Raw genomic sequence first — 26,691 nt, 5'->3', positions numbered from 1 at the left:
CGACAACCACTCATCAAATTAAAGCGAGCGGTTGCGATTCCTGAAAACCGCGTTCCCACGACAGTCGAATCTGGTCAAGGACTGTGAACTCTGCGGAATTCTGCTGCTATAACAACAACAACAATAAGAACAACATTGCTGAACCGGCCGGTATTTGCGACCTGGTATGAGACAATAATTTTCCATCAATGACAACACTCAACTTTATGTTGAAAGACCGATTAAAAACTATGAAAACAGCAGCTGGGAAGTTTTTCTATACCTGCCTTACAGCCCAGACCTTGCACCCTCAGACTACAATTTATTCCGATGGATACAAAAGGATCTCAATGGAATGCGGTGCTCCTTATATCATGGTATCAAAAATTGACTCGATTCATTCTTAGCCGCCGAGACGGCACAGTTCTATTATATTTGAATGAAATACACAAATTGTCAAAATTATGGGAAAATGTTATAGTAATGGCCAATACTTTGCATAATACTATTATAGATGTTTTTCTTAATTAAACGTTCAAATTTTGACGAATAAAAACAGGAATATAGATATAGCATATTCACCAATATTTTTAATTTAACATAGGTATGAATATATAAGTTTGTATAATTTATTTAACATTACAATACCCATACATTTACACATGTACATGTATAAATCACCATCAATAAAATTCTTTGGAAACGGGTCTTCCCAATTTTAACTTTCTATCTCTTTTCTTTAACCATCTACGATTTCACAATTAGCATAATATAAGAATATGTATGAATATAAACGTAAAACTCTTTTATCCACAATTTCTTTGCTTTAACCAACTAACGACTGAAGATCTTCATTGCTTACATTTATCAAAATGTATATACATACATATGTACATATATTACACTGTCTGTATATAAGTGGCTCTACAAAATTCTTAGACTCTTCATTATCTTTATGAAATATGCATACAAATTTGCCATATCATTTGATGTTACCTGTTGCAAGGATTTCAGATTGTAGTCGTGAGCATTTGTAAAAATCGAGAATATATTTAAATCACTTCCAGACTCTTCTGGCTCGTAGCGACATTTCGCTTTCACATTTATTAATTTAGTCACCTCGCCAAATAGCTGTACCAGCTCGACTTGTACCCAATAGATGCCACGATTAAAATATAGCGGTATCGTTTCCATTCTAACCGTACCGTTCTCCACATAGTAAAAGCCGCGTGTAAACGGACACGAATTGATGAAGGTACTCTGCAGTATCGTTTCGTTCTTATACTCCTCCTTAGTGAAATTATGCATCATTTCCATGATTTTGCAAAAGTCCAAGTTTTTGTGTTTGAATATGTTCACCGATTTCTCACCCACATTTGTGCCGATTTTTCGTATGAATGTGTTGAAAAGTATTTTCCCCGGGAATGATTGTAGCGCTGTGATATTATAATAGACGCCGATATTATTTTCCACACGATATGAAACTTGCAGAGCGTTCGGCACAAACGAATGCGAATAGAACTCTTCAAATTGTAGAAAAGTCTAAAAAATTGTCTACAAGTCTTAACTGTGGTTATATATATTTATTGATTGCGTAACTGCTTACAGAAGTGACACCAAAACTTTTGCCAGTCCATGAGTTAGCTGTGAAAAGCGTCATCAAAGTAAATTCCCACAAATATTGCATTTTACTGGTCAATAATATCACATCTTTTTTGCTATTCAGAAAAGTCCACATATTGATTGTTTTAGTATTTTTTAACTCATTATACCTCGATTTTATGTTATAATCTATCTGATCTAGCAATTAATGGGTATACATACAATATACACTCGCTTTCGCGAACAAACATAAAAATATTTCAAAATATTTTGGACAATTAATTATCTTATTAATGTCTTCGACACCTCTGGAATATTGCCCTAAATTTTCAAGTTGATTCGAGTAATAGTTTCGGAAATACAGTCTTGAGAACTTGTGCGCACGAGGCTAGCTAGGCTTTCTCGAAACTGTGTTTTCGAAGTCTTTTTTCACATATCACGCCGCCTTTAAACCCGTTTTTCTCGAAACTGTGTTTTTGAAGTCTTTTTTTACATATCACGAGGTATATCGTGGAGTGTATAAACAAATTTTTTCGGAATTTTTCGATGACATCTGTCGGAGAAATGTCTGGGTGATTGAGATGCGGTTTTTCACTGGCGGACACGATTTCTCATGTTTAGATCATCTGAAACACAAAAACCCAAGTGTTCTTTGAGAAAAACGCGTTTAAAGAGCGTTCCGAACGTCGAGCAGTATTTTTTTGGATGTTTTCCGAAACCTTCCAATGGTAACTGTCGCCAAATTTTCACTGAAAATTTAATTTTTTTGTAAAAATGTCTGGCAAAAATCCAATTTTCAGTTTTTTTTTTTCCTTCGTCCAATTTCAAAGTTAAGATTTAAATAAGACAGGATTTTTTTACCCGAGGAAACCCATGTAATCCCTTAATGGGTGTAGAAAAAAATTTCTGGAGATCAGTTCCGCACGGCAAGAAGCATGTTCATGTTTGGAAACAAAAGGAAATTGGAGAGGTCCAAAGAATATATGTGATGGAACGGTCAGCAATTCGTAGCCTAATTCGGCCACGTTATCTTCCATAGAATCCGTTTCGATGCTCCTGGTTGTGGCGGATCAAATACCGTTGCCACATTTTGAAACTCGTTAAACAATTTTTTGACAATCGAAAAACGAAAATTGAGACATTAATCTATATTGAAAGAGAAAAGTCACCGAAAATAATACTAAAAACGAATTTTGGACCACTGCCCTATATTGAAAGATAAATATCGCCGAATATAATATAGTATAAAAACGAAAACTGGATCAATGTCCCATATTGATTTTTTATTTTTCTAAAATCCGCACTGCTAATACTAAACTACGAGTTAGATTCGAAGTAAACTTTGATAGTAATCATGAAAGTAAATTTGCAATGAAACAGACCTATACTTATTGGAACAAATATGGAAGAACATTACAACAAAATATAGTGTTTTAAAAGTAATATTTTGACTGATCCCATAAAACTATCATGAAGCGGAATAAAAACGAAATCATTTAACTGGAGATCAATAAATGGCAAAGAGTTTTGGGTCCTACAAGTTCAACTTTATGAGGTCCAAAATTACTTTGAAAATGTCATGACAGAAATTATAAAATTTATATAGTCATAAATAATATTATATAATAAAACAAATAGAAATATATTTAGAAATATAGGACAGAATGCAAGAAATAGAAATAGAAATTAAGAAGTTTTCTGGTTTGAAATATTTTTTATATCTCAACATGTTGATATTTTCGTTTTATTAAACATATGTTGCATAAGAAATGATTTAAATATTTTACTGCAACAATATAGTTTTGATATATAATAAATATCGATTCCATATATCTGGCATATACTGTGAATATATATTTGCATATGTAAACGATGCTTATTTCTATCATTTATTATATACATACTATGTTTTTCTACAGTATGCTCGTATTCAAAACTGAGAGTAAAATTTAGGTATCACACTTTCGCTTTTTTTAATTATTTTACATTCGTGTTGTTAAATGAGATGTTTAAGCCATGATAGTAATTAACTAAAGTCTAATTGCACGCTAGTCAAAATAATTTTATGACTACATTATTATGTTTATAATAACTAATAATTTAACTACTTATTGTCCAGTTGTAACTGTGGAGTATTTGGAAATAAAACAAAAACAACATTCATAAATATGAACGGTGTAATCTCCGCTACTATTGATCAAATTTTGATTTTTTTTTACTATTATAGGCTTATTTTGAGAAAAATTAATTTCCAATAATTAATCACACGAATTGTAATCCCAGTTGGCAAATATTCTTACATTTAGTGTGTGCTACCCAAATGATTTGAAATCTGTAGTAATATGATTATATTACAAAGAGTTAATGATTATGAGTTAAAATGTTTAAGAATCAATTTTATAATATTTCACATAAAAAAAATATAATTGTAACCGGTAATAACCGATTTGAAGCACACAAAATTATGTATTTTTTTTTATAAATTTCGAAAATTCCCATTTTTTTAATTCACATAACTACAAACAGCTTTTAAGCTTCAAGCTCATCTTCATGGAGCGAGAAGGTTAATGACCGAAAATGAATAAAATACATATACGTGTATAACTTATCGTAAACAAAGGAAACTATTTATAAACATACCCAACTTAAGTCAAAAACGTCTAACTATAGTATATAAAATATAGCTTTTAAAGAAAAAAATTAATTGTTAAAAGTTGTAGATTTCAGATCTAGTAAAATATATATTAAAATAAAATAAATATTTTTCCCAAAAAATTAAAAATCTTACGGGAATTTCGAAATCCAATGACGATCAATCAAGAGTAATGTAAAACCAGTAAATACCATATCACCACTTTGTATCTGCTGGCAGTATTGAAAGTAAACACACATCGATTTCACTAGAAACGTAATAGGATCATATGTTTATCTACATACTTACATATATTCACTTAACAGTACCAGGCAAGTGTTATCAGAAATCATTAAGAAATTATTTAACCTACTCTATACAGCCATCGACATCGATTATTTTTTCATGCAAATTGATAGGAGCAAACAATAGGGCACAAATAAAATCTGCATCGTCAAGTGGTGACTCAAGTTGCCTTGCACGTCCATTAGCTAATCTTGAGGTAAGAATCGCATGATTGCACTGTGACAACAAAATCAATCATATAAAAAACCAAATAGGCATTGATACTCAATAAATGTACACCAACAATATATGTATGTATACAGACGTGATTATACAAACATATGACTACAGAAGACAGCAAACTTTTGTTTACTAAAGTAATTCATGGCACTCTTAATCAAACTCATAAAGCTAACACCTTGAAATCCATGAACAATTTTAATTAAATGAGACAAAGCAAGGCATGCAAACTGAGCAATTCATTCAAATATAGAGTTGTAGATTTAATATTAATTTCATACACATTTAATATAGAAACTCATAAACAAACATATTAGCAGTACTAATTAGCTTTTCTTTAATTAAACTTAATATTTCTGTTGATCAATATTTTTTTTTTTTGTATATTCAGCAAAAATCAGGTATATATTGGGTAGTCGAAAAAGTCTTTTCGTATTTTGTCAATAGATGTCGTTGCAGTCATATATCTCAGGTGCTACCAATCACATTGTGTCATATACATATGTATATATGTGTATATGTATATTTATAAACTATAATAATATATATAGTTAAGAACTCATATTGGTGAATAGATATGAGCTCTTAACCTAAACAAATTTACCAAATCCATTAAAATCAAGCGAAAATATAAATATTTTTAACTTTTTTAGAGCGTTTGTTCTGTCAACAAAAATGCATATAAAATTTTATCCGACACTAATAAAACAAGTAAGGAAGGGCTAAGTTCAGGTGCAACCGAACATTTTATACTCTTCCAACTTCCAAGAATCAAAGCCAGAGAAATATTTAAGGTGTAAAGCGTCAACCAGAGGATCGAAATCTAAACAATTTTATATACTATATACACTAACTGACCCCGCAAGCGTTGTCCTGCGTGATATTATGTGTTTTGAGATGAAAAGAAAGATTAATTTATATTGCGTTGAAAATCATTTATTTGCGATTTTTCTACATTTTTTTTCTGTTGCGGTGCGTAAATCTGCAGAGAAGATGGTTTTCCAACTCGTGAACGCGCCACGTATATTGGCCGTGTGAAAAACATAGCATTTCCAGATTTATGCCACACACTTCTAGCGACTATTCTTGTGTCCTCTTGATTGTCATCGCAAATGCAATTTTCCTTGGAAACTGAATACGTTTGAACTGAAATGTCAAATCGTTGGAATTCAAAGAATATCGTAGAATCAAGTATTCTGCCCTTTTGTATTATATAGCTACGTCACAATCAGTCGGGTTCCCTTACACGATTTCGGCACATGAAGGTGACATTGTATTTATTTTGAAAATTATTTATTTATTCTTCCAAATCAATTGCATCCCTTCAAAGTAATCCCCTCCCGATGCAATGCACTTATGTATGCCAACGGATTTTCCAATCTTCGAAACACTGGTTGTAGTCACTTTCCGGGATGCCCTTCAGTTCCGACTTCGCTGCGGCTTGAATCTCCTCTACCGTATAAAAACGGTGTCCCCGGAGCGGTCTTTTGAGCTTGGTGAACAGCCAGAAGTCGCACGGCACCAGATCAGGTGAATACGTTGGTTGCGGAACGATATAGGTTGAGTTTTTCGCGAAATGATCACGAATTACAAGGGGAGGGGATGGGATGATGCATTATCGTGGTGTAAAAACCAAGAATTGTCTTTCCACAATTCCGGCCATTTTAGGCGGATAGCGTTACGCAAACGAATCGAAGAAAACAATCAACATGACCTTGATTTTTGAGCGACTTTGGCGCTTTTTTTTTGGTCTCGGCTCTCTTTTGGCACGATATTCGCTCGATTGATCGGCTCTTTCGGGGTCGTAAGCATAGATCCAAGTCTCATCGCCAGTTATAATGCATTTTATGACACCCTGGTAGTCGGAAAGCATCATTTCACACACTTCAACGCGACGCCTTTTTTCCAAAAAATTCAATGTTTTCGGTACCAGTCGAGATTTGACGCGACATCCTTCAAAATGGTATTGGCTGAGCCTTTTGATATGCCAACTTCATCAGCAAGGTCTCTAATTGTTAATCGACGGTTTTTCAACACCAAATCTTTGATTTGTTGAACGTGAGCTTCGTCGGTTGAGGTTGATGGTCGCCCTGGACGCTCTTCGTCTTCGACACGTTCACGGCAGACTTGAAACTCACTATACCACTTGTAAACATTTTTTTTAGACATAGCTTTATCACCAAAGGCTTTCTGCACTATCCTCAACGTATCCGCAGCAGAAAATTGATTCCGTAAACAAAATTTAATGCAAATTCTTTGCTCCTTATTGGCACACATTGCAGACACAAGGATTAACATGCCACATACTAAAAATCTAATCATATAGAATAAATTCATCCGGATGTTCGAGAATCCTGACATTAGTTATATAAGGGCTAGGTCAAGTTTTTGCACAAAAACACACTGCTATGAGTAAAACACTCTCTCTAATTTTTATTAAAATAACTCATATATTGGCCGATATATCCATGGGTTTATAATCCAGAAGTTCGAAAATCGTTTTGCTATTGTCAGATTGTTAGAGGGTGAGGCCAAGCCCACTTTTTCAAAAAATTTCCCACAGGTGCCACTTGCTACTGCGATGCTCTGTACGAATTTACAGCTTTATATCTTAATTTAGTGCTTAGAAATGGTCCGTATATGTTTTCGGTTAATGGCACTTTGTGGGCGTGACAGTGGTCCGATTGCGTTCATCTGCGAACTCGTAAATTTTTTGTACTAAGGAACCCACATACCAAGTTTCAACGAGATATCTCAATTTTTACTCAAGTTACAGCTTGCACGGATGGACGGACAGACAGTCAAACGGAATTCAACTTTTTTGGCCATCCTGATACTTTTTATATATAATATATAAACCTATATCTAAAAAACAAAACTATTACACTCTGTAGCAACAGGTTGCAAGAATATAAAAAAGTAAAAGTTGTTGAAAAATATCCTTTTTTCTGAGTAAAAAGTGAGGAATTTAATTTCTCTCTACAGCAGTCAGGAGGTTAAAAAATGATATATGTATAATCATGTTCCCGTTCGGTTTCAATTGGAAATCGGTGAATTGATCTAACTTAAGAGATTTCTTACTCGTTTCTTAAGTAATCATTAATAAAGATTTCATCTTCCTCCTTTCACTTTTCCTAATAATAAAAGGGACAGCGCATTGCACGTTTTTAAATGTTTCGAATAAAATTGTACAATAAGTTATTTTAGTTGTAAAAATTTAAATTGTGGCCCGGGAAATGGCAAGACATTGTGTAGAAATTGTATGCTGGTTGAATTACATTTTCTATAAAAATATGTTGTATACGAGTTATAGCTCATATTGTGAGTTTTTGCACATTGGAGTTTTATTTTTACCCTTTTCCTATTAATGTTTATATTTTTTGGTCGAAAATAGAGATTTATTTATTTTAATTTGGGTGCGCCATAACTTGCGGATATTACTTTGTAATCGAGCTAATCCACTTTAAAAAAAGTCCAGTGAAATTGTTTCGCAGACATGAACAAAGGGCGCGGTATGTCAACTTATGAGCTTAGCCGTACATCAGTACTCACTTCCATGCACATATGTATACATAATTTTATTTGCGTATGTATATGTATATAATGATGTATGCATGTTGCTGACCGACTGACCAAAATTCATTGAGCCTCTTCAACGATCACCGCAATATTATACGACACACATACAAAGGACTACTTAAAAACTTGTACTTGCTGCCAAATATCGCGTACATTACTGTATTTAACTGTAATTACATACATATATATGTATGTGTATGTATGTATGTATATGTGCAACATCTCAAACACCTGCATTTATATGCGTAAAATCTACTACTGATCTGGCCAATACATATTTACATATGTTTATATATCCGTTTAAAAGTATACATACGTGCATATATGTAATGTCCATTATAATGGGTCTGGTTTTGCATTTCTTGTTGACTCTTCTTCTTCTGCTGTCTACAATACTGATTTAACAGTAAAATGCAGTTAACAATTTATTTTAATATGTATGTACATACATACATTGTGAATGTGGATATACTTCTTCAGCATTTGCTTATAAACTTGGGTGTAGTGCAATTTGTTTATAGTTTTTATTTATATTGTTGGATTTACATTTGTTTATTTTATCAGCAGTTTGGTACTAAACGACTGTGCCTTTTTCACTTTTGCTTTTCATATGTCATTTGAGGCATAACGACAATTTAAATTTTGTTTTTTCGGCCGAAAATCCATCGCACCATCAATATCGTCCATCGAAATGTCCGAAACGTTCGATGGTGTAATTTATAGGTAGATACGTGTATATTATTTGGTTATACCAAGTAGTTGGCGGTCATTAACGATACCCTTTCTGTAATATCTGCGCATATAAAAGCCTGATAGCCACTGCAGTCGGCACACAGTCAGTTGTGAATTGAACCACTGAGGCAACCAAAAATTGCAGTTCAACGGATTTAACCACATTTGAAGAAGAAGAAGTGAATCACAAGTGCTTAAAATGAAATTCCTCGCTTTGGTATGTTACAATCAGTGATAGAGAGTTGAGTAAAAAAAATTAAAAAAGTGAAGAAAAATAAGAAAAGTGTAAATTTTTTAAACTTTTTGAGTGAAAATATCAAATGCTTATTTACGCGAGTAAAATAATGTTGAATCTTGAATTTAGCAGCATGTGCAAAAAAAGACTCTAGTTGTTAGTATTAAATTGTATAAGAAGAAAGGCTGAAAGGCACAGATTAAACGAATTTTGAGCCGAACTGGAGAATTCCAAGTTAGAGTTTTTATCACACTTTATTTTAATATTGAAGAAAAATAATTTTGAATAATTTGGATAATTTTTAACATCACATATAAATAACAGATACAGCCGTACAACTTAACCTTACCTAAATAATAGATACTTGTAATCAGTCAGTGTTATTAATTTTTGTGACAAGAAATTAACTAATATCCGGGAAGGCTGAAAGGAACTGATATAATTAAGTAATAGAAATATTCTTTGCTTTAATCTTTTTTTTTTCAAATATGGGAGAATAGCATTTTATATGTTGGAAAATACGGAAAATATATTCAAGCTTAAGAGGTTACATGGGTTTCCTCGTGTAAAAAACACCAAACATTTTTTGTCATATAAAAAATGAAATATTTTATTAGAATTTTTTATGCTTACAAACATACACTATTAATGAAGAAGTTCTGAAATTTTTGGAAAAAAATATATTTTAAACACGGCCATTGTATACGTGTTCTAGTTAAAAAACCGAAAATTGGATTTTTGGCAGACATTTTTACCAGATTTCAAATAGTTTTAATCGAAAAAATCCTTCATCCCCGTCTTTAATAATTGAATTTCAAAGTCCTTTGAAAAATTTCATAAAGATCGGTTGAATAGTTCTCATGAAATCTAACCAACCGACTTCAAAAACACAGTTTCGAGAAAAACACGTTTAAAGACGGCGCACTTAGCCTAGCTAGCCTCGAGCGCACAAGTTCTCAAGGCTGTATCTCCGAAACTATTACTCAGATCAACTTGAAAATTTAGGACAATATTCTAGATGTGTTATAGAATTTAATAAAATAATATAAATAATTCGATTTTTTGAAATTTGTAAACCCCTGTAACCCCCTAACCACTTTTCAAACACAAAACTCTGTCGTCATTACAGTTTTAACGAAATTTATTTTAATTATTTGCTCAGATAAGCCAAACGACTTTCAGGTTTTTAAGAACTAATATTTAATTGGTATTTAATTACATACATAATTGTTGCGATTTTTAGTCGAAAACTGATACTTTTCTGAAATTTAATTATTGTTCAATGCATAAAATCATAAATGAGAATAATAATTCTTTTTTTTTTTTTGAATTCATATCGTTATAACTCCGCACCAAAGCAAGAACTGTTCCAAGATTTACTTTTTCGGCATTGCTTCCGAATTGATATTTCTATAGATACGATGTAATTGTATAAAATATTACTCTTTATAGACCGGTGAAGGCGGGGCACTTGAAATCTCGCCATCTCGTGGGTCTTTTCAAATCCACCACAAAAGTTTTTCCAGGATTCTCGCCTTGTCCTGTGCACCAATATCTTGTAGTCCCTTAAGAGATCTGTATATTCGTTTCAACTGTTCTGGCTTTCTGCTAGCTTGACCTAGTTGAAGCAGTCTCGTATTTTGCGTCTGCAAGACCCAAGCTCCTTGTTCCACCTCGGTGGCTTCGTTTTGTTCTCTTTATGTGAGTTGTATACGCAAGATCTAAGTCTCTTGCTTAATAGTAACTGCCTAAAGAGATCCCACCTTTTATTCCTGGGATTTCTCTTAAGCTCGTTCCTGATACTTGTTTCCGAACTAATGGAGAAGAAGATGTATCTATGGTCAGAGCACGACGGTGTGCCTAGCACCAATGCATTTCTACTTGGGTATAATGTTATGGAAGTGGGTCCTATGTAGGTAAATTGAGTTGAATAGAGACTCACCTCGATGACTGATGTCGGGGTTGTCCCAACCGTATGATGGGCGTTAGCATCGGCGCCCACCTCCAACGCCAACATCTTTCTGCTGGATGTAGCGACCAGCTTTGGAGCTCTGCCGTTGGCACCGCGGAGCCATGTAGCATATAGCAGGATGCAAGGAGTAGAGACTCATCCTTGGTACCCGCCACTGCCACAACCGTCAGATCATCTGTGAAAGACTGAAGTCAATATGGAGAAATAGACTTTTATTCACCAGTATCGCTGATCATACCTTGCTAATCATATTCGGGGTATATATCGCTTAATTTTGTGGCTTCGGTCCAGCGACCTCGTTACCCGTAATCTATGGTTCTTGGGCTAAAACCACGTCGTAGCCGCCCTTCTCTAAATTGAAAAGAAGCTCAGCAGAAGCGATCTTACTCTTGTGAAAATTCACTTCGAGTATCTTCAGCTTTTGGTTTTGAATCATCAGGCTGCTGACTGGGTTCTTTCTCCACCTCCACCTCCTATAGGACAAGTGAAGTAGGCATGATCTCTTTTAAGCACCATCTCCAGCGTATTTCTATTGCCGTCCACACATTTGGATTTCGCATTTTTCTAATTATTAATTTTTCTGATTAAATTTAATTTTTCCGAAACAACTAAGGATTTTTGAAGGGTATTTTGAGAAAGTTTAAATAATTTTCGTTAGTTTATTCCTTATTTTAGCAATAGAAGTATTTCAATAATTCTGGAGATGTTAAATTAATTTTTAAATGATCAGAAAATGTTAAATAAATTAATTTGGAACAATAGTGCAAATCTTTAAAAACAAATTTTAATAATAAATTAAAAATTTTATTTTTTATTACAATTTTATTGTTGGTAAGTTTTTAATGCTAACCAAAAAAAAATTTCTTTTTTTATGAATTTTAGACATTGTTCGTGTGCTTGCTGATGGTTGCGCTGGTAGCAGCCGCACCCGCCGAAGAATCCCTACCAGGTGATATTTACGAGCAGGATGAGCAAGGGCGGCAAAACTTCTTCAAACTGAAGAAGATCAAGAAGCTGCTTTTGGGTTAACCAAAAAACATTTACATACATACATATATGCAGATATATGTGGCATGTGCTTAAATTCTTATATTAGTTTTTATCACTCGAATGTGTTCATAGTTATTTTTACAATTGGTTTTTTTTTTTATTATAATTTGTTGAATTTGTTTAGCAACTAATTTTCATACTCAGACGCTGTTAAAGACCGCATAAGCTCATCTTTTTATTTGTACAACATAAGGAAATTATTTTTGTAAATATCCCACACACATACAACTATAGTTCTGTAAATATTGATTTTCAATAAATATAACAAAAATGGAAAAAAAACAAATTTTGACAAACAATTAAAGTGAAGGTGTTAAATTCAAGTCAAAAAGCGCTTAAGCGGATATTTGGATATTCGTGCGAAACAGGTTTGTTAAGAATAAAACTTTTCGATTTTAATGGGTTTACATAAAATTTGTTGGGCGTACGAATTTTGGTGGGAAAAAATTTACATAAATTTTATTTTTACTTTTTGTGTTTACAAAAATATTTATGTAAATGGATTGTTTGTAAAATTCGTTTATAACAGAGTTTAAGCAGTTTAACAGTAAAATTTTGGTAAAGAATGCCACATAGAATATTTTTATAAACCAGTTTTAAGTTTACTTTGATAATAGTGAAGGGAAGATTTGCAGAATGCTAGAAGCGAATGGGCAAACATTTACATTTCTCTTCGAATTTTAATTAATGGGTTTCTGCATAAATTTCACCGCGCTTTAACCTTTTGTTTGGTACATTAATAGCTTTCTTATTCTAAATTCTATCGGTTATTCCAGAATATCACCTTCTATGGCTACGCGTGCGCGTTTGAAAATAAAATTTTAATAAATTATATTTTTTTTAGTTTTTATTTTGTAATAAAATTTGGAATTTTATATCAAGTAAAGGTCAGCAGGCAAGGTCAAGCAAGCGCTTGAGTACCTTTTTGAATTTTTTTATTTGAGACAAAAGAACTGCTTTCCGTTGATTTGGTTAAAAGCTTGAAGTTCTAACTCAGAAATAAGATTAAAAAAAGAATAAAAGACATGTACATACATACATATTATACGAGTATATGTAAATACAGCAATACATTGTTGTGGTGTAGACTATTTTCGAACCAAATGGATTTGGTTTGCAAGTAAATATGCCCGGCTACATGGTATACCAACAGTTTGTCTTTGGTGATAGAAATTTATAAAGTTAGCAAAAAATCTATGTAAGTACATGAAGCACATAGTACATACATACACATGCACATAATTAAATATATTATATATAGTTAATGGAAACGCATTTAAATATTTACACTTTAGTAATAAAAGTAATTTATTAACATATTTTTTTCATCTTAAACATATTATTAGAGTATTGGAAGTTATGAGTTGATATTTTCTTATATACTTTCTTGCTTAGTGTTAACATAAATTTTAAAATAAACGACGTGAAAATACGTCGCTTATGGGTTTAGTATGGCGGAAGTTTTCTGAATAACGGTAATGTGATGATGCGGCATGTCGCTGGAATTAACCCAAGAACAACAATTTCTTAAGCAATTTCAACTTCAGTAGAATGCTCTTATCATCAGTGGCTTCGATAGTGTCGTGAGCACCCTCAATACCTTCGGGAATGGCTTCCTCTACGGGCACGGCGCTAACAGCCATGAAGAGCGCGCAACAAACAAAGATAGCCTAAATGTGTTGGAGTACAAGCGAAAAAATATTTATTAGAAATCGTCAAAATTTGTAGATACTTATTTTTCCTTGTATTTTTTTTTGTATTTTTTAAAGACTATTTTTTATATCCAAAATTTTTTTTTTTAATGTTTTTGTATCAATTTTTTTTTTATTGTTTTTAATATCTAAAATTATTGTAATTTTTTTATGTTTTTTACATCTATTTTTTTTTAATTAAATTTTTTTTTTTTAATAAAATCATATTTTCATCATAACACGTAAATTTAACTTGTACTTTAATTTTTACAATATCATTAATTTTGCACGCACCAAAAGCAGGAATTTCATCTTGTAATAGTTTTTTATCGAATGTCTTTAACTCGAAACCGCGTAGGTCCAATGGTAAACTTTAACTGATATTCAGTTTAAACTTAGTACTACTATTTATACCTAGTCTAGTTGAGTACGCTGCCGGCGTTGACTGCTGACAGCGACGCTGCTGCGGCTGACACAGCGAGCAGCGCAAAAATCTGCGGCACCCACCCTAGCAATGAATGTGCGGTATACACAAACATATGCATGTTTATATGTACAAAAATCCATTTATGTACATGTGTATGTAAGCAAATGATGCGCGTACTATTTTCATTGATTTAAATCATATTGGGGGTGCCATTAGTTTTTTAACACATTTTTGAGCATTTTGTTGCGACTTTTTCACCTGTTCTTTTAACTCTTCCGCTGTCTTGGTTGACGCTTTCCGTTTAACAAATGTTTATTTAAGTGACAGTTAGTACTCGGCAGCGACGATTCCAATACATCTTTGTATTTGATTATTGTCTCTAGTCTAAACATTTTTTTACACAACGAACTAATTCTTTTGTGTTTTATTTCACGGTTAAGTCACGTATGCACACGCGCTACATATATTTTCATATACATACATACATACAAATATATGCATGTAAACTTATCGCCAAAAAAATATCAAAATTTAATTTATTTGCATATTAGCATCTTGGCAGAGATATTTAACTTTGAAATTTATGAACATAAATAAAGCCATCAAATTCATTTTGAAAAATCATTCTTTACCTCTACACACCATAATTCGCTCACATTTTGAGGACATTTTTTTAAGTGTTATCAAACTTATTAGTTAAAAAAGACAACAATATTCTAAGCAGAAGTAGAAGTCAAAGATGATTTAAGAATATTTTTAAGGCACAATAACTTACGGGATAAAGAAACGGGTTATTTCTTAGCGTTGTCATAAATTCTTTTATAAAGTTTATAATGCATGCAAGGAGGACAAATTCGCAGACAAAATGCCAGGTGATGAGAGAAAAAGAAGCGTTCGTCACATCGAGCCATAAAAACTGTTCGTGAACACATTCGCGGAAATTCTCTGAGAAAACAGAAAACTATGTCAAGCGATATACTAACCAGACCAATGTTAAGACATTTTTGAGATAAACTCCACATGAAAAGCTACTGATGGACAACTGGTCACCTTCTGACACCACGCTTGAAGCAAATTGGGCTCAACAGATGCAAGCAGCAGAGAAGCAGCGAAGGTCAGCGTCCATGAAAGTAAAGTGAAAGGCAAGTTAGGTTAGTTTAAGTTAAGTGAGGTTAAAAAATCGGATCTCACATGGAGAGCTTAGAACGCCGGTTCGTTTTGATACCAAAAACTCCTAAACAATTCATCAAAAGATCCTCATAAATCGAAAAAAGCGCTTAAATCCTATCAACTAATGTCTAATGTCAGTTTCGGCTATGTCTAATAGTTCGCCGAATTTATGACTACAGAGATTTCTCACCCACAGTCTTAAAAAAGCTGGACAGTGAAGTCTAGATGTTTCCACCTCACCGTCTGAAATATAACTTTGACAACTTGCGACAAACAAGTTTTTTAGCCTTGCCGCATGAAAACCTTTGAGGCAATGTTCTGTAGGACCTCCTACGATTGCCGTAAGATGCACTTTGGTAAGACCATGTAGTTCAGTAGATCTCCTGCATTCTGCTCTAGGTCAAAAGGATCTCGCAATCACACAGAAGCTGGTCGCCGACCAACGCCTGCGATGTTCATTCGTTCAGTACTAGAACCGCAGATGAAAATGTACATCTAACTCTTTACCACTATGATGTGACCCGGGCAAGGGTGATCTGTCTTGCTAGTTCAACAACTTTGCAGTTACCATCCACCAGTTACCAGTCTGATGACAAAGTGCATTGATGCTATTTCATATGAGGACAGACACTCTTTGACTAACTTTGAGCGCACAGTTAGAGAACCCAGCGCTAGTATTGCCAACTGCTGTCGAAGTGAATGCTTACCTCCCTGAAAGAGACTGCACTTGGGAACAGTATGTTTACGACTACCTTAATTGGAATCGTTTTTACATGCAAAACACTACTGTGGTCCGGTAGTCTAAGCTACTTTGAGCTCCTTACAGAAAACTACCCCTCTAACCAACGGTTTCTCATATTTGCATTTTTTCTTCAAAAACTAAAGAAATATTTCTAATATTCATAGTTGATTTCAATATATTATACATACATATGTACATATGTAAGTATGAGATAAAAGACCAAAAAATTCACATATCAATCAATTTTCAAACTTCTTCATAAATTCATAGGTGTAATGTAAATGCGAAATTTACATAATTACATAAAAAAAAATTAAGTATTCCAACTGAAAAGGCACTGATCTCAAGCAGGTAACTGTGTGCATACATATCTAACACATTCCACACATAATTATGTCACTTGATTTCACTCTTCAAGCTTATTTGGTTATGTAACGTAGGTATGCCCCTATATACTTAAAATGTACTCTATATGTATACCTGTACATATAATAAAATGAATCGAAAGAGAATTATACCTTGGTTATTGAAATAAATATAAACAATTTCCGCACAGCAGTACGAGTAATTAGTAAGATCAGCGATGACATTGTTGATAATATTTCAGTTGCCATAGTATTTGCAGTCGACGGCGCTTCAGATTGTGAATTAAGTAATGGGCATTTATGTATTTAGTTCGCGAAACAATTCAAAAGGAAGCACGAAAAGCAATAAGAATGATCATTCACGCATTTTTGTATATGCTTACAAATCTTACTTCAACACACAAACCGATTCATCGATATAAACCACTATTAAAGTTAAAAAATAAAATGATAAGCATAATAAAACCGACAGGAAGCGATAGCCAGATTCACAGTACAGCTTTAAAAATTAAATGTATTTTCACGTAGCCACTATTTTAATACGAACTACATATGTATATCCATCTATTTACCATATACATTTGACGATCGTATAAAAATTAATGCATTAGGAGCTACTCTTTACCATTACTAGTACTTATCCATATATAAATATTGCACGCAAATATGCCAAGTCATTGTAGAAAATAAAAAAATACAATTACTTACCAAAACGGTGGAATGTAAGTAAATGTTAATTGATTGTGTGAAGAACATAGACACAGAGTTTGTAAGTAACAAAATCACACTTTTAAATCTAATATTATAGAATATATGCCGTTTTTTATCCAAATTCTTTCAAAAACACAATGCCATGGGAAATTCTTATTGAAGCTTATTTAAATCATTAACATATGATTTGACGACCATTTCCTGTCAAACAATCGATTTCCGAGTATTACATTGAATGTACCACACAGTACCACATACTGTTATAATGTTTACATATTATATATTTGATATAAAAGATAACTACAATGATATTACAAATACTGATTTGAAATATACCAGATCTTCCCTATAAAATGACAACTTCCAAATAAAATATATAAATAAATATTTTAATAAATATAACACTTTTCATTACCTTGAACGCTCTATTATAACTCTCCACATATTTAGATTCTTGACAATTCTTCAGTGTTTTTCAATGTGGAATGGCAACACTAGTGTAGTCCAGAGGAGAAAAGTAAAATCAGCATAAATCCAGAAAATTTTCTTTATTTTTCCAATTACAACAAAATTACCTCATTGCTAAATACTAAACGTTAAGCTGAAAAACTTAAAAAATTCTAAATAACCGTGTAAAAATGACTGGCTCGTTTAGTGTTAAAATAAAATCGAAGAACGGCCAATTCATTGTGAAGGACTTGACTGCTAAAACAACGATTGGGGAATTGAAAGCAAAAGTTTCACAATTAACTGAAGTGAAGGAACCACAATTGCACATACTCGCTGGTTTTCCACCTCGTCCATTAGATTTATCGCAAAATGCACATTCTATATCGACGATAGGAGTTAGCAGTGGTGAAACATTAATTGTCGAAGAGAAACCAGCAAATACAGCCGCTTATTGCTTAGAAGATGATGAAGCCCTTGCGCGTAGATTGCAAGCCGAAGAAGAGGAAGAGCAACTACGTCAAGTAGTTGCTGAAGCTACAAGGACAGAAGGTGCCAATGGTCCACAAGCACCCGTTGAACTACCTAGTGGTTCCAGCGGAAATTTTAATGGAATTTTACTCAAAAAGGTTGTACCGGCAGATAATTCTTGCCTTTTTACGAGCATACGTTTTGTGTTAAATGGCAAAATCGACAATGAAGGCAGTGAAATGATGCGACATATTATTGCTCAAGTTGTATCTGCTGACCCACAAGAATTTAATGACGCTGTTTTGGGCAAGTCAAATTCTGAATATTGCACATGGATACAAAAACCTGACTCGTGGGGAGGTGCAATTGAAGTTTCAATACTCTCCAACTATTATGGCATAGAGATCGACGTTGTAGATATACAAAATGCTATTATTAATCGTTTTGGTGAGGATAAAAATTATGGACTACGAGTCTTTCTACTTTTCGACGGTATACATTACGATCCCTTATACATGGAAACAGTAGGTGTAAGTAGTAAACTTTATACCGATCGACACATTTTATTTATTTAATATTTCATTAATTTAATTTCAGGGCGGTGCACCTGCTACAATATTTCCAATCGAAGAACTGGGAGTATATCATCAAGCGGAGCAGTTAGCCAACGAAGCAAAATCATCAAGACAATTTACCAATGTTGATAAATTTTCTCTGCGTTGCTTGCAGTGCGATGTAATGCTGGTTGGTCAAGTGCAGGCACAGCAACATGCTAAGTCGACCGGCCATACTAATTTTGGGGAAATTTAATACGCCGTAATATTTAGTTCGCTCTATTTCTTCGCTTTCTTCGTATTCGCCTATTACGTACTCACATCCTAAGACTTGCGATTCACAGATTGAATAAAATTATATAAGGGAGACCAGAGGCAAACGAAGGGTCGTCTGGTTTTCTTATCATTTTCACAAAATTGTCATCATAGCTGCGTTAGAACTTCACATCTCATGACATTACTTATTTTTTTTAAGAAATTTTTAATTTCTGGATATTTGTTAACCCAGTTTAAATCTGCAAAAAAATAATAATATTTTGAACGTTTTATATAACGTTCTATAGTAGCTTAGCTAATCCAAAAAGTAGCATAAATTGCTTCAAGCCAGAATTTTAAGTATATTTAAGATGTTTAAAAATAGTTTGAAATTAATAACAAATTACTCTGGTTTGCAAATATGTAATACCCAAATGTATTTATGCTTTATTTAACTAAAAATCGTTATTCTCCGCAGCATCAAATGGTTTTATCTTTTCATGATAATTCTTATTCATATATAGAGGTAGTGAGCTTAAAAAAAGGAATGCTATTCTGCCCAACTTCGCTATGGAGCAGGTGCCCATGGGGGAGTCATCGGTGCAGGATTTTGTAAATATGACATCACTACGGCGCTAACGGATAACATAAAAGACGAGAGCACCTGGACAAAGAAAGACAGACACTAGAAGCACAATCCTGCTGATTTAACCTTATATTTTATTACCTGTTTTGCGTCATCACTGACCCTTGAACTAGCAAAGCTAATACAAGAACAATATAGAGCGAACCAAGCACACCATTTAAGCTTCATCATCAGTCCACACATCGAGAATATCATGCCTAAAAAATAGAAACTTTGTTGCAATTGCCTATATGGTATATAAATACTGAAAGTAATACCCAATATATTCATATAATCAGGCATAAGATCTTCGCTGGAACTTCCCGCTTGACCTTGATTTTGTGGGGCCTTGTAGCGGTTGACCTTATCTTTACGGCGCGGATCCACTTGCATGCTCATTTTATCTTATTTATTAAAATTACTTCTTATTTTGTTACAAATAGGTTCATCAGTCGTACGTAAAGTGGTTGTCAAATAAAAGTCATAACTGAAGTGTCAGCAAAGACACAAACCGATTATTTAGGAGCAATGTAACAAATAGCTTACAATTAAAAAAAATTTGAAATTAAAAAATAACTATATAAATACGACTGAACTATTGAAAAGTGAACACAATCAAACATTTGTTGAGTTATTATATATATTAAATATATAATTATTAGTGTAACAATTTTTTTTTTGGAAAATTAACTTTATAAATTTTATTAACAAACGCAAGGCTGGTAGCCCTAGCAAATTGTGATTAAACAGCTGATTGTCTTATTTATAAATATATTTTTGCACCGGTTTCCACAAATATTTTAAATTAATTTGTGTATTTTTGACTTGATAAATTGATAATGGAGATTTTAAAGCAAGGCGCAGAAGGTCGTCTTTACCTTGGTGTATTTAAAGGGGAAAAGTGTTTAGTCAAAGAACGTTTCATTAAACATTACCGACATCCAGAATTGGACACACAGATTACAAGACAACGAATCAAAGCAGAGACAAAAGCGGCTAGTCGATGTCAAAACGCTGGAATATTAGCACCACGTATTTTGCATACTGATCTAAATGAACGAAAAATTTATATGGAATATTTTGGAGAAGCCATCACAGCCAAAGAATTAATTCAACGTGTTGTAGCTGATCATTCAGTGGAGACAGCGGAAATAGTTTTGAAAAATCTTTGCACACAAGTCGGTACAATAATTGGAAAATTACACGCAAATAATATAATACATGGCGACCTAACAACTTCGAATATACTTATCAATCCGAAAAGTGAAAATAAGGATTTTAAAGAGTACGACATTGTTTTTATTGATTTCGGATTAAGTCATTACAACCAAGGAGCGGAAGACAAAGGTGTCGATTTATATGTATTGGAAAGAGCGCTTCTGAGCACACACAGTGAGCAACCATATCTATTTGATTACATGCTCGAAGCTTACCGCAAAAAATGTGGCAAGGATGAAGGAACTATTGTTGCTAAATTCGAAGAAGTAAGGGCGCGCGGACGGAAACGTACTATGATTGGCTAACCAGATGTCTGAAAAGATTCATTTCATTTTTATTTTATTAATGATAAGCTTAATTGTGACTAGATCCTATTTTACACAACAAAATACAAAACATGGAGGATATTCGACTATTCTATCCGCTGTTGTCCGTTTTTTCCGTTGGGTAAAGAATTCTGTAAGTCATCGCGTAAGTTTTCAACTTTAATCTTTTTTATATACTTTCGAACTTTTTGTTGTTTTGAAAGCTTCTGATTTTTTATTGGCTCAACGCCTTCAGAGTCATCGTCCTTATACTGTTGATATGGATGTTCACGAATTTTTTTGATTGCATCCTCTATTTTCAAGCCAGCAATTCCCTGTTCTTCATAGTATAGGCGCAATTTAGCACAAAATTTGTCGTGTCCCCTTCTAAATGACTTCGTTTTCGTTGAAGGGTACTAGAGAATATTGAAAATTAAAATCAAATTTAAAAAATATAAATATAATTAAATTTACTCTTGCATCAATCGACCGCGCACATCTATCGTAAAAATTGTGAAGATGTTTGAGAAAAACCTCGTTTGGTTTGATATTTTCATCCAAACTAATTTGTAAAATTTCAATAACATATGGGAAGTTTCTGTTACCAGTTCCTTGACGCAGCATTGCACCCAAAATTTGTATGTTCATGCTGTAAGGTTATAAATGCAATATAAATGTTTATATCTCGATATTACTATAATTGCCTTACCGTATGCCGTTTTCTTTCATTTGTTGCAATAATTCTCGGGATTCCACTTCCGTTTGACATCCTAACGCTAACACACCATAGGTAATAATATCGGGCTCTAAACCGGCTGTCCGGATCATTGATATCACTTCTTTCGCTCCTTCGTAGTCGAAACGCATAGAACGTTTTTTTATTAGAATATTAAAAAAGTCAATGTCTGCTTTTAGACCAATTTTTCGCACGTACGTTAACAACTGCTTTTCGGCTGCATACGTTGGCGGTATGACCTCCAATAATGTTGTAAAAGTTTCAATATCAGGCGTAATTTTACATTCTTTCATAAGATTCAAAAAGCCCGACAAGCCACCCAAGAGTAAAAAACGTTCATGAGGACGGGAAACTTCCGCTAACGAAACCAGGCTGCCGAGATGAGGTCGTGCTGCCAACAGGTTAGGCATTTCTAACTGTTCTGCATTATTTTTAATTTCTATAACTTGGGATTGTTTATTCACATCTAGAGCGTTAGATGATGGTACTTCTTTAGGCAGTGATGTCTCTTTTTTTATAGATGTAGTCGTAGCTAGAAATTCTTCACGTTCTGCACATATTTGATGTAATACTTTTTCCATAGTATTCAAGTCACCGAATCCACAATCTCTCGCACAACGTAGAACAGTGTTGAAAGTGTAATAGTCGGGTTTAAGTTCATACTGCATCATTTTGTGCCAAGTAAGAAGACAATGACTATCGAAAAAGCAATTTCACAAATTGAAAAAATATATACAATCCTGTTTATAAAATGAGTTCTTACCGGAATCCATATTCTACATCGCTTGCGCAGGCTTGCAACAAGAAATTAAATGTTTCAACATTCAAAGGCAATTGTTTCTCCATTAACTCATCCGCAAGCAAATATGCCGTCTTTACGTCACCACATCGTCCAAAAGCTTTAATCATTGCATTATAATTTTTTACATTTGGTTCATAACCCTTCTCTATCATTATTTCACGTAATCTATTAGCCTGTTCAATACCGTAGACCGTAGATGGAGCATTCGCACAAGCATTAAAAAGTGACGTATACGTACCGCCTTTCACTTTTAATCCCCTTTGACGCATTTTAGTAAATAAATTAAATGCTTTACGCGTGTAACCAGCCTTTGCACATCCGCTTATTAGTAAATTATATATATATGCATCAGGTTTGGCGCGATCTTGCTTTAACATTTGTACCTCGAGTACCGCAATTGCATCTTTTAGCCGTTTCTCGGCGAGATGGGATTTTATAAGCCGTGCGTAATCAATTGTTCGCAATGTTCTGCTTTTAGGATTATTTGTATATTCATCTTCCATAACATCTCCAGCATCTTCTTTGATCTCAGTTGTTTGATTGTTACCAAATATATCAGCATCGTTCAACTTTTCCACAAAATGGTCTATATGTCTATTTAGATTATCTTCTTTCGACGAATTCTCATTTCGAAATGGCTCATGATCTGGAAGAGTCTGTTGTTCCTTGTTAGCTTGTCGTTGTTCTTCCAAACCGGCATCTTTATCATATGTTTTAATATGCAGTTTACGGACACACTTTGACTCTTCAAACAAACTGTAAATACTGTATTTTAATTTAAGGCACTCATTGTGACGAAATTCCTGCGACACCTTATTGCTCGTATACCATAAATGACGCAAAGCTCCAACCCGGAGCAAACGAATGGCCATTTTATTTATTTCAAAGTATCTGTGTTATATTTATATAAACTCTTTCAAATTGCATGCTGTTTTATTCATTACTGATTAGAGTGGCCATGTTACTTCTAAAATTAGTTGCTCAAGCTATTCGATCTTATTATCAATAAAAAAAAACATTTAAAATATGTTTAGAACTTTACTATCATCATTGATGCACTCGATTTAATGTATTCCTGAATTCAATATTTTATTAATTTTTTCACAAAACTTTAAATTTTTCCCAACAAGGCGCATAAAATTTTTTTGAAATGCGCCATGAATTGATAACGTCAGAGTTGCCAATCCTATATGTATCTCAGCTGTACTGTATCAACTGTTTTCTGTTTGTTTTCATTGTCAATTCCGCATTAATTGTTTTTATTTGTGAATGTCGTTTGGTGACTCACACATGTAATAATTTTCAACCAGAAGTTTGATTAACTTAAATATGTTTAACAATTTATTTGGCAAAAAACCAACTGTTAAAGAACAGCAAAGGGAAAATGACAAAAACCTACGAAAGGCCAATCGGGACATAGAGCGTGAGCGCCGAAAACTAGAAGAGGAGGAACGTAAACTGCAGCAAGAAATAAAAAAGGCTGCGGCACAAGGCAATAATGATGTATGCCGCATATTGGCGAAACAACTTGTGGAAATAAGGAAACAAAAGGCTCGAACATTTGCAGCTACCAGTAAAATTACATCAATTGGTTATCAAAATAAAAATATAGGAACAAATATAGTACTAGCTGATGCAATGGGAACCACTGCCAAAACAATGGGTGATATGAACAAAGTGATGCGGCCGGAAAGTATTGCTGCAAACATTCGAGATTTCCAAAAAGCAAATATGCATATGGAAATGACAGATGAGATGATAAACGATACGTTAGATGATATGCTGAACGAGTCGGGTGACGAAGAAGAAAGTGATGCCATTGTTAATAAGGTTTTGGATGAAATTGGTATTGAAATATCAGGTAAAATGGCGAACATTCCGTCCACCGGCTCTGGAGATTTGGAAAAAAGTGCACGTAGCGAAAAGGATATTGAAGCTCAATTGGCTAAATTGCGCTCCACTTAGTTGTCTCTGTAACACTATACAATAAGTTAGTTTTTATAAATGTAACCCTTATGATCATGTGAATTTTAAATAAAATGCTATTACTTAAGATATACATATTTTACATATAACACAATCGAGTAACAATATTTAAATTTCACATAAATGCATTAACTTTATAGTCTAGCCGACATACCACCGGCAGCGACAATCGATTCGCCTGTAATATAAGAAGCGTCATCAGAAACTAAAAATGATACTATTCCACCCATTTCTTCTGGGGTACCCAGACGTCCCATCGGTATATTTGAGATTGCTGCGTTATTAGCCGATTCAGTTTCGTGCAGCTAATGAGAAAAATATTTATGTTACTTCTTTTTACACTTACTTTACATTCCTCATACATACCGCACTTGAGAATTTGGTTTTAATAATTCCTGGTGCCAAGCAATTTACTCGAATTCCTTCAGAAGCCAACTCTTTGGATGCAGCTTTAGTTAAACCAATTAAAGCTGTCTTACTAACGGAGTAAGCACCTAGCAACTATAAAAAATTCTTATTTCATATCTTAATTATTAGAAACAAATAAAACATATATATTTATGTACATACATTGAAAGCATCGTAGCCCGCTATGGAAGACACAAAAACTATATTGGAACCTTGTTCCTTTCGTAAATAAGGCAATGCCTCTTTTGCAAGTAAATAAGAAGATTTAACATTGACGTCGAATATTTTATCCCAGACGCTTTCCTCGCATTCCAACACACCACCCACCACTGGATTTGTAGCGGCATTAGATACCAAAATATTTAATTTTCCGTAAGTACGTATTGTTTCCTCAAATAGTCGTTTCCTATCTTGTGTTTCTCCCACATGACATTTTAAACCAGTAACTTTAAGATTTAGCTTTCGTAAACGGTCAACCGCATTTTCAACATTTCGCTCCTTACGGCTACTGATTACCACAGCCGCACCATCCTCGGCCAACCGTTTAGCAATTGCAAATCCAATTCTAGTAAAGGTAATATTGTAGACAGTTTTGCCTAGTAACAAAGGCATTATTTATCATCAACTTACCCATCCGTAGAAGCTGTAACAATTGCTACCTTTCCTTCTAAACGTTTCATATTTTTCTCTGTTGCTGTATGAATTCCACTACTTGATAAGCGTTTATGACAAATATTTAAAGTTACACCAGGTACATTAGCTAGTTGAAAAATATTTGCATTTAACCTTTAATCAATGAGATTGAACTTTAAACATTATGCACATTCACTTACCTCCGGCGTAAACACTTTTTGCTTTTGTTACAAGTTGTCGTCTGATATGGAACATTTTTTTAGATTCGGATATCCTTTAAACAGAACCTCACAGGCGATAAAAGTTAGAGCGGATTAAGCTCCTTATTAAATCACGACCCGTGAAATGTTGAATTAATAAATAATACACATACATGTATTTTGATTTCCAGAAGAATTAACACCGGTTTCTTAACCCTTAAAAGTTAATACTTCCGAATTCATTCATTTCATATTATTCATTAGGCAAATTTCGTTATTATAGGCCTTTGTTGAAACCAATACAGCATTTATTATTTAAAAATTAAATAATCAACTCAGCTAAGTGTTGTTTATCTAAATACACCTAATATATTTATTAAATGCTTGCTAATCTTTTAATTCAACTAAAAGATAAACAAAATCCAAATAAGGACTAGCGTTGACGTAACAAAGTAATCGTTGTGATAAGATTTTTTGTATTCGATAAAAGAAACACATATCTATCAACCGGCATCGCAACAAACTACAAAATAAATTTAATCCACAGATTTGTGTTTCGTCCAAATATTGCTCAATTTAAGTGCAAATATATCAAAAAGCATAAGTCAGCTACATTTTTATTTATATTTTCTTAATCTT

At 33.5% G+C, this 26,691-nt stretch overlaps 9 protein-coding genes across 9 annotated transcripts in view; 3 read left to right on the top strand and 6 right to left on the bottom strand.

Moving 5' to 3' along the window:
* LOC105232914 (uncharacterized) overlaps positions 1-17,708 on the bottom strand; it is a 72,442-nt gene extending 54,734 nt beyond the window's left edge. Inside the window, exon 1 of the mRNA XM_049458350.1 lies at positions 17,410-17,708. The gene's annotated coding sequence lies outside the window, so the exon portion shown is untranslated. The remainder of the gene's footprint in view (positions 1-17,409) is intronic.
* Positions 773-11,506, bottom strand: LOC115066645 (uncharacterized). Its single transcript, XM_049457775.1, has 4 exons — positions 11,495-11,506; positions 11,227-11,441; positions 1,586-1,697; positions 773-1,521 (listed from the first exon to the last, which is right to left on the bottom strand). Exons 1-4 carry the CDS (start codon positions 11,504-11,506, stop codon positions 904-906), a joined length of 957 nt encoding a protein of 318 aa, XP_049313732.1. The 3' UTR covers positions 773-903.
* On the bottom strand, positions 13,649-14,440 carry LOC105232911 (uncharacterized). Its single transcript, XM_011214808.4, has 2 exons — positions 14,292-14,440; positions 13,649-13,976 (listed from the first exon to the last, which is right to left on the bottom strand). The coding sequence occupies exons 1-2, from the start codon at positions 14,307-14,309 to the stop codon at positions 13,812-13,814; spliced, it is 183 nt and encodes a 60-aa protein (XP_011213110.1). The 5' UTR covers positions 14,310-14,440; the 3' UTR covers positions 13,649-13,811.
* Positions 17,709-17,884: 176 nt separating the features above from the next.
* Positions 17,885-19,578, top strand: LOC105232909 (ubiquitin thioesterase OTU1). Its single transcript, XM_011214806.4, has 2 exons — positions 17,885-18,860; positions 18,928-19,578. The coding sequence occupies exons 1-2, from the start codon at positions 18,051-18,053 to the stop codon at positions 19,138-19,140; spliced, it is 1,023 nt and encodes a 340-aa protein (XP_011213108.1). The 5' UTR covers positions 17,885-18,050; the 3' UTR covers positions 19,141-19,578.
* LOC105232910 (protein Asterix) lies at positions 19,547-20,264 on the bottom strand. The gene is made up of 3 exons (XM_011214807.4): positions 20,043-20,264; positions 19,867-19,982; positions 19,547-19,803 (listed from the first exon to the last, which is right to left on the bottom strand). Exons 1-3 carry the CDS (start codon positions 20,161-20,163, stop codon positions 19,708-19,710), a joined length of 333 nt encoding a protein of 110 aa, XP_011213109.1. The 5' UTR covers positions 20,164-20,264; the 3' UTR covers positions 19,547-19,707.
* Positions 20,265-20,496: 232 nt separating this feature from the next.
* Positions 20,497-21,402, top strand: LOC105232907 (EKC/KEOPS complex subunit TP53RK). The gene has a single exon (XM_011214804.4). The coding sequence runs from the start codon at positions 20,604-20,606 to the stop codon at positions 21,285-21,287; it is 684 nt and encodes a 227-aa protein (XP_011213106.2). The 5' UTR covers positions 20,497-20,603; the 3' UTR covers positions 21,288-21,402.
* Positions 21,280-23,906, bottom strand: LOC105232908 (pentatricopeptide repeat-containing protein 1, mitochondrial). The gene is made up of 4 exons (XM_011214805.4): positions 22,787-23,906; positions 21,997-22,719; positions 21,762-21,936; positions 21,280-21,703 (listed from the first exon to the last, which is right to left on the bottom strand). Exons 1-4 carry the CDS (start codon positions 23,695-23,697, stop codon positions 21,395-21,397), a joined length of 2,118 nt encoding a protein of 705 aa, XP_011213107.2. The 5' UTR covers positions 23,698-23,906; the 3' UTR covers positions 21,280-21,394.
* Positions 23,907-24,052: 146 nt separating this feature from the next.
* LOC105232905 (charged multivesicular body protein 2b-B) lies at positions 24,053-24,880 on the top strand. The gene has a single exon (XM_011214802.4). It carries the CDS (start codon positions 24,155-24,157, stop codon positions 24,788-24,790), a length of 636 nt encoding a protein of 211 aa, XP_011213104.1. The 5' UTR covers positions 24,053-24,154; the 3' UTR covers positions 24,791-24,880.
* On the bottom strand, positions 24,875-26,367 carry LOC105232906 (dehydrogenase/reductase SDR family member 4). The gene is made up of 5 exons (XM_011214803.4): positions 26,053-26,367; positions 25,850-25,979; positions 25,382-25,784; positions 25,178-25,312; positions 24,875-25,116 (listed from the first exon to the last, which is right to left on the bottom strand). The coding sequence occupies exons 1-5, from the start codon at positions 26,105-26,107 to the stop codon at positions 24,946-24,948; spliced, it is 894 nt and encodes a 297-aa protein (XP_011213105.2). The 5' UTR covers positions 26,108-26,367; the 3' UTR covers positions 24,875-24,945.
* Between the last annotated feature and the right edge of the window lie 324 nt (positions 26,368-26,691).

The sequence above is a fragment of the Bactrocera dorsalis genome, chromosome 5 (genome assembly GCF_023373825.1).
Source record: "Bactrocera dorsalis isolate Fly_Bdor chromosome 5, ASM2337382v1, whole genome shotgun sequence".
NCBI lineage: Eukaryota > Metazoa > Arthropoda > Insecta > Diptera > Tephritidae > Bactrocera > Bactrocera dorsalis.
Note: the sequence above shows the minus strand (reverse complement) of the source record. Positions and strands in the feature narration are given on the sequence as shown.

Coding starts and splice junctions, on each gene's coding strand:
- LOC115066645 (XM_049457775.1), bottom strand. Junction 1,698..11,226: donor CCCCGACATCAGTCATCGAG/GTGAGTCTCTAT, acceptor TTTTCTGAATAG/CAAAAAAGATGTGATATTAT. Junction 1,522..1,585: donor AAAGTTTTGGTGTCACTTCT/GTAAGCAGTTAC, acceptor ACAATTTTTTAG/ACTTTTCTACAATTTGAAGA.
- LOC105232909 (XM_011214806.4), top strand. CDS start 18,051: ATGACTGGCTCGTTTAGTGTTAAAATAAAATCGAAGAACGGCCAATTC. Junction 18,861..18,927: donor TATACATGGAAACAGTAGGT/GTAAGTAGTAAA, acceptor ATTTAATTTCAG/GGCGGTGCACCTGCTACAAT.
- LOC105232910 (XM_011214807.4), bottom strand. CDS start 20,163: ATGAGCATGCAAGTGGATCCGCGCCGTAAAGATAAGGTCAACCGCTAC. Junction 19,983..20,042: donor TGATTATATGAATATATTGG/GTATTACTTTCA, acceptor TCTATTTTTTAG/GCATGATATTCTCGATGTGT. Junction 19,804..19,866: donor TCAGTGATGACGCAAAACAG/GTAATAAAATAT, acceptor TTCTTTGTCCAG/GTGCTCTCGTCTTTTATGTT.
- LOC105232907 (XM_011214804.4), top strand. CDS start 20,604: ATGGAGATTTTAAAGCAAGGCGCAGAAGGTCGTCTTTACCTTGGTGTA.
- LOC105232908 (XM_011214805.4), bottom strand. CDS start 23,697: ATGGCCATTCGTTTGCTCCGGGTTGGAGCTTTGCGTCATTTATGGTAT. Junction 22,720..22,786: donor GATGTAGAATATGGATTCCG/GTAAGAACTCAT, acceptor CTTTTTCGATAG/TCATTGTCTTCTTACTTGGC. Junction 21,937..21,996: donor ATGAAAGAAAACGGCATACG/GTAAGGCAATTA, acceptor ATAACCTTACAG/CATGAACATACAAATTTTGG.
- LOC105232905 (XM_011214802.4), top strand. CDS start 24,155: ATGTTTAACAATTTATTTGGCAAAAAACCAACTGTTAAAGAACAGCAA.
- LOC105232906 (XM_011214803.4), bottom strand. CDS start 26,107: ATGTTCCATATCAGACGACAACTTGTAACAAAAGCAAAAAGTGTTTAC. Junction 25,980..26,052: donor AAAAAGTGTTTACGCCGGAG/GTAAGTGAATGT, acceptor TTTTTCAACTAG/CTAATGTACCTGGTGTAACT. Junction 25,117..25,177: donor AAACCAAATTCTCAAGTGCG/GTATGTATGAGG, acceptor TTTTCTCATTAG/CTGCACGAAACTGAATCGGC.